The 11,847-nt window shown below is 38.2% G+C and overlaps 1 protein-coding gene across 2 annotated transcripts in view; it reads left to right on the top strand.

The window, feature by feature from the left end:
- stat3 (signal transducer and activator of transcription 3 (acute-phase response factor)) overlaps positions 1-7,904 on the top strand; it is a 41,180-nt gene extending 33,276 nt beyond the window's left edge. The window contains exons 20-24 of one of the 2 annotated variants that reach the window (XM_034190506.1): positions 66-287; positions 391-433; positions 1,603-1,662; positions 5,157-5,254; positions 6,504-7,904. In XM_034190506.1, coding sequence (XP_034046397.1) covers positions 66-287; positions 391-433; positions 1,603-1,662; positions 5,157-5,254; positions 6,504-6,544 — 464 coding nt within the window. In that variant the 3' untranslated portion in view covers positions 6,545-7,904. The remainder of the gene's footprint in view (positions 1-65; positions 288-390; positions 434-1,602; positions 1,663-5,156; positions 5,255-6,503) is intronic. The other variant, XM_034190507.1, reaches the window with a different exon arrangement.
- The last annotated feature ends 3,943 nt before the right edge of the window (positions 7,905-11,847 follow it).

The raw sequence follows: 11,847 nt of genomic DNA, 5'->3' as shown, positions 1-11,847 counted from the left end.
TTGTTGTGCGAGATGGAACCTGAAGTTGTTACAGTGTGTCACTGAGCTTCCTCGTGTTTTTGTAGGAAAGACACAGATCCAGTCAGTGGAACCATACACCAAACAGCAGCTTAACAGCATGTCCTTTGCTGACATCATCATGGGCTACAAGATTATGGATGCGACCAACATTCTGGTGTCACCTCTTGTCTATCTGTACCCTGATATTCCCAAAGAGGAGGCCTTTGGGAAATACTGCAGGCCGGAAGCTGCTCCTGAGCCTGAGATGGGAGGTGACTCAACAAGCAGTAAGTTGTTTGGTCATGTACGGCACATGTGGAAAAAATACCAATATGGCTTAGTAATATGATATTATTTTATTCTGTTTTGTTTGTTTTTTCCCCGTCACAGCTATTCAGCCATATTTGAAGACAAAGTTCATCTGCGTTACCCCGTGAGTGTTCCTCCTTCTTGAGCTTAGTCATTCTTGTATACTGGAAGATCTCATGCCACCTATTAGCCTCCACTTATTTTGGCACTTCTTCCTGGTTGTTCTGAGAAACTCCTTCTCTGTGCACTTCCTTTTCTTGTCAAAAGAAAATTGTCACAAGTGTTGCCAAATGTTTTCACAAAAAGCAGAACACACCTCTTCTCACTCTGAGTTAAAGCTCTATTCATACCTACTGTGTTAACATTTGTAGAAGTCCAGGTTCTGTACTCATCCTGTTCACGTGGAACTGCTATTAATGACAATCGGCTTCCAATTTCTTTGACACACATCTCCTTATATTTCAGTGGATCAAACACACACTTAAGAAAATGTAGAGTTGCAGGTTTCAGGCCCATTTTATTGTCTTACACTCTCCCAATATAAATGCACCCCCTGGAAATTCATATTTTGATCGGTTAAAATCTGGACCTTCACCAAATTAAATTTATGATTGATATGTCTCATAATGTGAATAGTTTTTTTATGATTGGCTGTGTATGAACTTCCAAGAAATTAATGAAAATCTGTTAAGTCATCCTATTTCCTAATGTTAAAGAAAGTTTAAATATCAAATTCCTGGTTCTGCCCCCTTAATGGAACCCACTCCAAAAGTTAATGGTTTCTGACCTTGGCCTGTACCCCACCATTCCACTAAGTTTCAAGAAAATTGATTCAGTATTTTTTGTGTAATCCTGCTAACAAACACACAAACAGCACCGATAACGTCACCTCCTTGGCGGAGGTACGTAATTATGGCATTTTGTATGTTCTGCTCAGCTTATTACCTCTTAATATTTGCCACGATTACTATTATCACATCTCTGAATAATGATAAATGAGGCTTTGGTATAATCACACAAAAGACAATTGTGAGCACTGTCAATATGGTCAATACTGAGAGAGCGCCATCTTTATATCTGAAATGGCTTAAACAACATTACAATAAAATTTTATGTAATTAAAATGCATTTCAGAGCATTATTTTAAAATATAGTCATTGTAGATGTGAGATTTATAGAGTAAGTCAGGGCGAGAGTTGAGCTTGTAGGTGTGTTGTATATTATCCAGTGAAATCAAACGAGTGTACGCCATGTGTGGGTTTAATGGTGTAGTCACCTGACCTTTCTCCGTAGGTGTCCCTCCGTGTTCATGGACTTGCCGGACAGTGAGCTGTTTGGGAACCGATTCCCAGGGTAGGCGCTGGGGGAAGGTGGCATGTAGATCTGTGTGTGCACATTTTCACTTTGTCTGTGTGTTTGTTTGGGGACTTTCAGTAACTGCGGTGTGATGGCCCAAACATATTTTTCCTGTTTGTAGTTTGCATCTCAAAGTCTCACTCCCTTTCCCACTTGTTTTTCTTGGTTGTAACTTCATTTATTATAATTCTTATATGGATTAAACGGTATCAAATAAATACATTTATATATTCAGCAATTAAGGGAATTCAGTGCCCACACACACACACACACACACACACACACACAAAAGTAGTTACTTTTGTTCTAAGAATTCTTAATTCTATAAGACAACAAAAATTATGTGTAGGTTATAACTGACACCCTTAAAGCAGCTGTGACAGTTGGATGTATTTGGAGTCAATTTGGGTCATATTGTGTTGAATTACAACTCTTTGCGTCTTGACCGGTTTCCCCAATTGGGCGTGGAGCACGTCTTGCACCCGGCAGAGTTTTTAGCATACAAGTCAGAAAAGGTTGGTTTAACTCTGACCAGTTTGAAGATGTTTATAAAAATACAGTCTGGAACTCTGTCAAACTCCTAAATAACTTGGCTTAACTTGTAGTCAGCTTTGGCAAACTCTGTGTACACTTCAGGTAAACTGCGTATGCTGCAGATGAACTTGTTTCAAATTCCTGAACGGCATCCAAACTCGTAGCTCCTTGTCAACTTTGGACAACTTGTGCCCAACTCGGGGTAACTTGTTACATGCTCGGTCTGAAGATTGGAAGCTGAGTTATGCTGAACTTGCTGTACTCTGTAGGCCTAGTTCAAAAATAATGAAGCCTAACTGCTGATTTGCATTGCATTTGTTACGAACAAGCCATTATTTTATTTAGCACCATCCACATTTATCTGTGAGTTGCCTATAGTCTCTTTGACAGGTAGTGAAAATTTCATGGAAAAATTCCACACTTTTCCAGAGGTATGCGTGAAATTTACCCCCTAAAAAATAGCACTTTTTTCATCAATTTTGTGTGACAGATATTTAGCATTGTCATTTAAAGTTGAATGTTAAAGAAATAACCTTGTATTTTGTCAGTTTGTTTGTGCTTCATACTAACACAAAGTAATACATTTTTGTAAAGGTAGAAATGTTATTTCCGAGAACAAACATCATGTTTCTAAAGCAAGGTAAAACTGTCGCAAGCGTAACGCTGAGAATAAGTCCTTGATTTATTTGTGTCAGAACCTTAGCTATATCTCCCACTCTGCTTCAATAGAATAATTATATTACTTGTTCAATAATACCAGGAACTAATGGAAAGAATTTCTTTGTTTCAGGCTTCTCCAGACTAAAGAAGATACCTCCAACTGTTGTCGCAAGCGTTACGCTCTAGCACATTATAGTATATATGCACTGATAATTTCTAGCAATGACTGAACCGAGACCAATAGAAATATTGAAACTCTGATATATAACCACACCTAAAATAACATTTCACAAAAAATACCACTTTTAAATTTTGATGGTTATGTCACACTTTGGCTTCATTATTTTTGAACTAGGCCTGTAGTATCCCAAGTTGAGTAAAGGTAAACCGAGTTAGTTAGGAGTTTGACAGAGTTCCGGGAAATTTTGACCATGTTCAGTACTGGTACAGATTTAACTGACCTTGACAGACCTTTCCCAAACTATCTTGAGTAATATGTAGAGTTTCGCACCGAGTTGTATACAACTTGTGCTGAGCTACTACTCAGGGAAACGTTGGTGTGAGAGAGCTGCTTCACAGTTAGTTCAATCTTTTTAATTGGATGTCTTACTGAACAACTTTGTCACTTTCCTGCCATTGTAAACAGTTGAAAGGCTGTCACTGCAGTGCATATTTCTGCTGAGGTTAAAGCAAGAGGAAGAAAATATATCATTACCAAATTCTGATTAAATATTTTCAGTCCAAAATTCTACCAAACAAAACAAACAAAAAAATAATAAAGCATCAGTTATCTTGTCCACAAAGAGACTGAAATATGACAAGCCTGGTGCAGAAATGGCAGCTCTTTAGTGGTGATAATGAATGTTTTGTGTGTGGTGTAGACCTGATATGGAGCTGGCCTGCCAGTATGTAGATCTGTGTTCCAAACACACTCGTGCTATCTGCCTGTGCCCTTGGACAAGGCACTTAATCTGCATTGTCTGCATATGTATTGAAATTCCCTGCAGTTAGTTGGGCAAGAATAGGCTCAATGGAGTCTGCAACATTTCCATAACTTAACAAATGCTGCATATTCAGCTCTGAAATGTTGAGTTCTGACTGATACAGGTGAGAACCAGTGAACCTACTATTTTGGTGCATGTTGACATTTTTTAACATGAAAACGAAAATAAAAACAGGCTGTCAACTTACTTATGAAGCTGTGTTGCTAATTGCAGGGTCCAGGTGGCCGTTGTTCCTTGTTCCCAGTGTTGGTAACAGCGTTTGCACATTTAAAAAACTCTAGATTAGTGGGTGTCTGAGCTATTCCACAGCTTGTCCAAGCAAAAGTCCAAAAACAATGAATGCTATCATCTTGTAAGTCACCATATTCAAAGAGCACATAATGAGGATGAAGTCATTAGATGGTTAACTTTGATGCACCAGATCAACTGAAAACAAAACTTACTTTTGCCCATGTTAATATATAGATGAATGTAACAGCCATCTGCTGTCACATTAGCATGAGCTAATACACTAAACGATCACCTGTGAGTAGAAACTTGCTGTCCACTACATGGGTAGATAAGAGATTAAACATATAATGGTCTAGGAAAGTAAAACTGCAATTAAAGTGACAACTAACGTATTGATTGATTGATTGATAAAGAATGAGTGAAATGTGTGACTGGGGATGATGCAAACATTTTATTTGATTTTATTTTTTCAGTATTGCAAATTAGTGAAAACCCCAAAATACTGTTTCCGTGGATGTTGAAACCTTTGCAATACCCATGTTTCAGAACATTGTTCTGGAGCCCGTATCAAAAGGAAGATGACATCATGTGCTGTACTAAATTTAGCCTCTTGACTCTACCAACTGTTTCAAACAACTGTTTCAAAACGTTCCACTTTATTTGCCCCTCTGGTTTTTGAAACATAAAACACAAGTGACATAATGGCTACACTCAGCACAGGGTCTGCACGGGCACGAACATGAGCATTGCTCCTTTATCCATGAGGCTAGATTATCAAGGACAGCCCATGGTCGTGATGGAATTGTATTTTCAATTATTAACCACTGTTTTGTTTTTGGTGGGGGTTTTTGTATTGAATGATGCATTACCCCTTGAACTTGGAGCAGACATGCTGTGGTGAAGACACTGACATACGTGTTGTAGTTTTGGGAGTGGGATGACAGATATGGGATTACTTGACAGACTTCCCTTGTTTTATTTGCCTGAATTCACTGTGCACATGCAACTGTGTGACACTTTATAATGTCTAATAATCACTTGTCTTTTTGTGTGTTTCCACAGCACAAACTCTGGAAACACCAGTGACCTGTTCCCAATGTCACCACGTACACTGGACTCCCTGATACACAATGAACCAGACCAGAATCCAGGACCTTTGGGTAAGCCAGATCCATGCACACTCATGCTGAAATACTTGAAAAATAGCACTTTACCGAACTCATACTAAGGTAAATCTGCGTGGTGAGAGCAGGAATGGGTAAACACTCTAATAAACTATGTATGCATAAATATCAACCTGTATGTAAATGTTTACATTTTCCCAAAAGCACTTATCCTGTTAAAAAATGCCCATGTTGAAAAGACACCATTATCATGCTCTGATTTTTTTTTTAATTCATTATGTAATAACTGCGATTAGAGAGTTTTCCTTTAATGCATCAGAAAAATAATTGTGTTTTTGTGATAAAAGCATGAAATTTGCTACGCAGATAGCCAAAGGCATTCCAAATAAAATTGAATGTTGTGTCATCGTGAATTTTCAATACGTCATCCATGGCTGCTAGTTTTCAAAATAAAAACATTATTATTAAAATAAGACTGTGGGTGAATGTTACGGAGTAAAAACAGCAAAAACTAGGACAAAGGTCAATTTCATTTTGTACAGGGCTCAAAAAGTTAAAGTTGCTCCAATTTTGGTATTAAAAAAAGTGATGCAAATTATTGGTTTCGCTAATAGGATTAATAAATGTAATAATTGTTATTGTGTTGAATGTTTAGTCTCCAAAGTAAAGTTCAAACAAGGTTGATGTCCACTGGATTCTATGACATATGACGTATGTTAGCCCCTAACGTGATAACTATGCATTATATGAAAAAACCCTATTAACCAGTAACCATTCACCGCAGCCGACTGTCACCTCTTCAGCATTCTGATGAAAAGAAATCTCATTAATGACCCACCCAGACAACATAAGCATGTTAAATTACACTGTCTGCGCTGCTGACGCTAACATCAACAGTCCAAGATGGCGGCAGCGCTTCCACAGCGCCACCAGTGGCTCTTGTCTAAAATGCACTGGAGCGTTGCCTCTTGGTACAACATGCTCTTTGTTTAGACCTGGTTTTTGCTGATGTAAGCACAAGGGGCGTTTTGATGACTGACGATGAATGCACCAGCTATCCGCCAGACAAAACCTCATTTTTAAATCCATAAGCCCAGAGGAGAGCAAATGGTTTAGGTATTTAAAGGACGTGGGCACTGGCTGTAACAGCTGCTGGATGGTGACAAAAGTATGGGGCCCTTAATCCTTAAACCTTTAAAAAAAAAAAAATCCTTATTCTGCAGCTCAGAATCTGAAATGCACTGGAATGTCTTAACTAACATCTACATCTGGATTTCTTCCACAGATTCACTCACATTGGACATGGATGTAGCATCTCCTATGTAAGGACACGTACAGGTCCTTTTTTTTCTTAAACATCTCCTTCGGGGTTCCCACTTTATGCTGTGGTTGAAGACTTGCAGGTTTTTCTCTGCCTACGCGCACAGTCTGCACTGTACAGTATATTTGTAAGATGTTTCTTGATGGTGAATATGTGAAATCAGTGTCTTTCATACAAAACTGATATTAAAAGCTTTTCTTCAGGAAAAAAAGGCAAAGCCATTTAGCTCTGACAGTTAACCTGTAGCTTATTGTGTAAAGCGTTGATTGACTCAGTCATGTTGTATTTTAAGCAGAATCCAACTCCCTCTACTTTATATTTTTCAGATCATTTTATTTTTGTGCTATTCTTTTTAAACCCTTTAACTCAGTTCTACGTTAATGTGTTAACGCTGTGGACACTCTGTATGTTGTTTCGTACAGTCATTGTAAATCAGTTGATTTCACAGTTGAGATTCACTTGTAATTACTACCTTTTTGAAGGATTTTTTCTTTTTAAAGCTGTAATGCCAAATGAGATGTGTTGTTATGAAGGCTTGTGCTGTTTAAGCACATTGTGAGGAATTTAACAATCCCAGCATTGGGTATGTTGAAATGATTTTATGAAATGATTTTAGAACAGCCCATGTTTCTGTCTCTATTTAAAAGATTTTCACGCCACAGTTTTTGTATGTGTGTACAAAAGTGGTCTTGTTTCTGTTTTCATTCTGCTAATTGTCGTTCCTCTTTCCTGATTCCGTTCCTACACCAAAAATATACATACATATTGTAAACTTCATACCAGACAAAGGGTTCCGAATACTTCACTCTGACGTGTAGTTATTTTTGACCCACGATGGTATGGTTGACATATCGTTCACACAGACATGATCATAAAACACATTTGCTTACAGTGTTTTTTTTTCTCTTCCCTGTAATCAGTTTTGTTCTCATCTGTCTTTGTTTTGTAAATGGTTGTGTGATGTAACTTAGGTGCTTTGAAGCTTTTTTGTTAGATACGCCACCCTGAAATATTGTCATTTGTTTCATCTAATGCACATCCTGTTTGAAATTTGTGATGTAATTTCATTTTTTTTTAGCCTCCTCTCCATTGTATGAGCAATTCTAGGCCAAATTTCTTCTATAAAATATTCCTTCCTTATGTTACCTAAACATATTTAATGCTGAGAAAAAGTAGACAGTTTAGTGTGATTAGTAAAGTAATTCTGTCTGGATATAATCAATTCATGCTATGTAGACCATACATCTGTCTCTCACCATGAAATACTTTTCTTTGATTTCACTGTACATCGTGTCAGATTTTCTGTAAAATATGTTGTATCTATTATTTGAATGAAATAAATAAAAAGCTAGCACTAAAGGTAGAGCTGAGTTCAGTTCTTGGTGGAGCTGCACATAAGTCACAGAAATAATAATTGCTTAAATGTATCAACAAATTCATTGATTTAGGTTTATTGTTACGCTAAGTGGCATGGAGCCTTAGTTGTTTGGGAATGGGGCTCAGTGTTATCTTTGATTGTTTGCACTCAAACGTAACTCTAAATGAAGCTTGTGCCCACCGAATGTGGTACACTGGTTAAACTTTGCATCCACCACCCCTAGCTGTACTTTTGATGTTCACAATATCACATTTTTTTCTTCTATATTTCATACTAGAGCTCTTGGTGAAATTGTATTGTACCTGCATAAATGGTAAATGTCCACCAGGTGGAGATATTGCTCCATTTCATGAACCTTGAGTACAGGCTGCTGTGGGACATGACAACAAACCTGTTGCTTATAGTAGTAATAGATGTGTATAGATAGTAGTAGATGTGTTACACATGCTTGATGTTAATTTATAGTGCCCCCTGCTTTCAACATGGGGGCACTGTGCCGTCCAGCCTGCATCCACTGTGGATTAGATGTGGATTATATCCCTAGGTTGGATGCATCAGGCTGGACCAAAGACAAAAACAAGCTGCATGATCACCAGATCAGGGAAAAAATGCAGAACACTGCTGAAGCTGTCACATTCAGTTTAGTGCAGAATTGCTTTGAATCCACTCATTCGCATGCACATCTGTCCCTCTGGAGTCTCACTGAGAAGGAATTTGCAATATTATATAAATGGGTTTCATGTCAAAGAGGTGGCTTGACCTGTTGTTGCATTCATTTAAAATTTAAAGCACAATCAGCAGTGTGACATTAGTGATATATTGTGTGTGACTGCTGAGATACTATGTGAGAGCAGTAAAAGGAGGAAGTGTTCAGGCCTCCGCCTCGCTCTGCCGCACTCGCTCACTGTGTCTTGTGGCCCTTGTTTGTCTTCTTGATAGGAAATGAACAGGTTTTAAGATGAGTGGGTGAGGAAATGTGCAGCACCTGCTGACTCAGCTTTCTGTAAGAGCAGCTGTCATGCTTCAGCTGCGGCCTGCAGTCAGTCAGCCTGGAAGATTGATGAAGCTCCAGCAGGGTGCGGTGTGTTCACTGGACTGTGTGTGAAACTGCTGCTGTAAATTTGGACTTTCTGACAGGGCTGTGAGAAAGTGAAGTTACTCACACTTTGCTTTCTGCAAAATGAGGCGGGACCTTTTAGATTAGAGTTTGCAGAAACGTACAAACATTTATTTATTTATTTAAAATATATTTATACAGGCTAACACAATTCAGGTAACGCCTGTTTTACAATGTGGCCCTGTATGGGTAAAAACAACAACAGCAAATAAAACAGTATTAACAAGTAAGAAAATGTAGTTTGGCATGATACTTAAATGACTTGTTGTTTGTGCACTCCTTTAACCTCTCAGGCTTGAAATTCCAAATAGTAGGCCCACGGAAAGAAAATATGTTTTTACTGACCTCTTTAGTTACTGTGGGAACAAAAAGATAATTTGGGCTTGCATTTCTTAAAATTCTGTTATTGACTTCAATTTCCATTAATATTTCATTACAAACATGGTGGGGAGCGAGTCCATAAATACTCTTGAACATCAGCAATGACATAAAGTAATCTCTTCTTTGTGTAACATTTAAAAATTTCAATTCCTTTACAAGATCAATACCTCTACAATTTACATAATCATAATTGTTCATAATAGCTTGTGTAGCCCTATTCTGCATTCTCTGTACCTTAGCACTATTTTGGCCAGTACGGAAACCCATACAGTAATGGCATAGTCTACTTTTGGTTGCAATATTCTCTTATATAACTGAATTAATGAATCAAAAGGAAAACATTTTCTAAGTCAACAAAATGTCCATACCATACTATAGAGTTGTTTGCAAAGGTCTTTGATGTGTTTACTACAATTCATATGCTTATCAATCTGTACACCCAAGTATTTACAATGCTCAACACAAACTATGTGGTCACCATATAAAGATACATCAATACGAGGATAATCATTAAGCATGTTTTTCATAAGTCTCTTTTTGTCTTGTAGTAATAAACATACAGTAGTGTTCAGAATAATAGTAGTGCTATGTGACTAAAAAGATTAATCCAGGTTTTGAGTATATTTCTTATTGTTACATGGGAAACAAGGGACCAGTAGATTCAGTAGATTCTCACAAATCCAACAAGACCAAGCATCCATGATATGCACACTCTTAAGGCTATGAAATCGGGCTATTAGTAAAAAAAAAAGTAGAAAAGGGGGTGTTCACAATAATAGTAGTGTGGCATTCAGTCAGTGAGTTTGTCAATTTTGTGGAACAAACAGGTGTGAATCAGGTGTCCCCTATTTAAAGATGAAGCCAGCACCTGTTGAACATGCTTTTCTCTTTGAAAGACTGAGGAAAATGAGACATTCAAGACATTGTTCAGAAGAACAGCGTAGTTTGATTAAAAAGTTGACTGGAGAGGGGAAAACGTATACGCAGGTGCAAAAAATGATAGGCTGTTCATCTACAATGATCTCCAATGCTTTAAAATGGTCAAAAAAAAATCAGACGCGTGGAAGAAAATGGAAAACAACCATCAAAATGGATAGAAGAATAACCAGAATGGCAAAGGCTGACCCATTGATCAGCTCCAGGATGAACCAAGACAGTCTGGAGTTACCTGTAAGTGCTGTGACAGTTAGAAGACGCCTGTGTGAAGCTAATTTATTTGCAAGAATCCCCCGCAAAGTCCCTCTGTTAAATAAAAGACATGTGCAGAAGAGGTTACAATTTGCCAAAGAACACATCAACTGGCCTAAAGAGAAATGGAGGAATATTCTGTGGACTGATGAGAGTAAAATTGTTCTTTTTGGGTCCAAGGGCCGCAGACAGTTTGTGAGACGACCCCCAAACTCTGAATTCAAGCCACAGTTCACAGTGAAGACAGTGAAGCATGGTGGTGCAAGCATCATGATATGGGCATGTTTCTCCTACTATGGTGTTGGGCCTATATATCGCATACCAGGTATCATGGATCAGTTTGGATATGTCAAAATACTTGAAGAGGTCATGTTGCCTTATGCTGAAGAGGACATGCCCTTGAAATGGGTGTTTCAACAAGACAATGACCACAAGCACACTAGTAAACGAGCAAAATCTTGGTTCCAAACCAACAAAATTAATGCCTCGCAGATGTGAAGAAATCATGAAAAACTGGTTATACAAATAAATACTAGTTTAGTGAGCCACAGGATTGCTAAAAAAGCAGTTTGAACATAATAGTTTTGAGTTTGTAGCATCAACAGTAGATGCTACTATTATTGTGAACACCCCCTTTTTCATATTTTCGTCCCCACAGCTGCCTGTCACTGGATATCTTCTCTTTTTCAGACCATTCTCTGTAAAACCTAGAGATGTTTGTTTGTGAAAATCCAAGTAGATCAGCAGTTTCTGAAATACTCAGACCAGCCTGTCTGACACCAACAACCATGCCACGTTCAAAGTCACTTTAAATGCACTTTCATTTCCGTTCTGATGCTTGGTTTGAACTTCACCAAGTCATCTTCAGCACATCTAGATGCTTAAATGCATTGAGTTGTTGCCATGTTTTTGGCTGATTAGCTAATTGTGCTAAGAAGCAATTGAACAGGTGTACCTAACAAAGTGGCCGGTGAGTGTATTTAGTTTGTTCAGTTACTTGTATGGACTCTGAAAACGGAATGGTTCTGTTCACCAATCAGCCATAACATCGTGACCACTGACAGGGCACAATGTTATGGCTGCAATGACTCCTGTCAGTGGGCGGGTTGTATTGTTAACGCATGGCGATTTGACTTGAGTACGGTAAATTTGATAAGGTCACATTGCGATGGATGGATGACTGGACCACACCATCTCCAAAACTGTTGCTTTTGGGGGATGTTCCCAGCCTGTAGTGGTCAGTA

The sequence above is a fragment of the Thalassophryne amazonica genome, chromosome 16, assembly GCF_902500255.1.
Source record: "Thalassophryne amazonica chromosome 16, fThaAma1.1, whole genome shotgun sequence".
Lineage (NCBI taxonomy): Eukaryota > Metazoa > Chordata > Actinopteri > Batrachoidiformes > Batrachoididae > Thalassophryne > Thalassophryne amazonica.
This window is presented reverse-complemented; position numbering and strand designations above follow the sequence as displayed.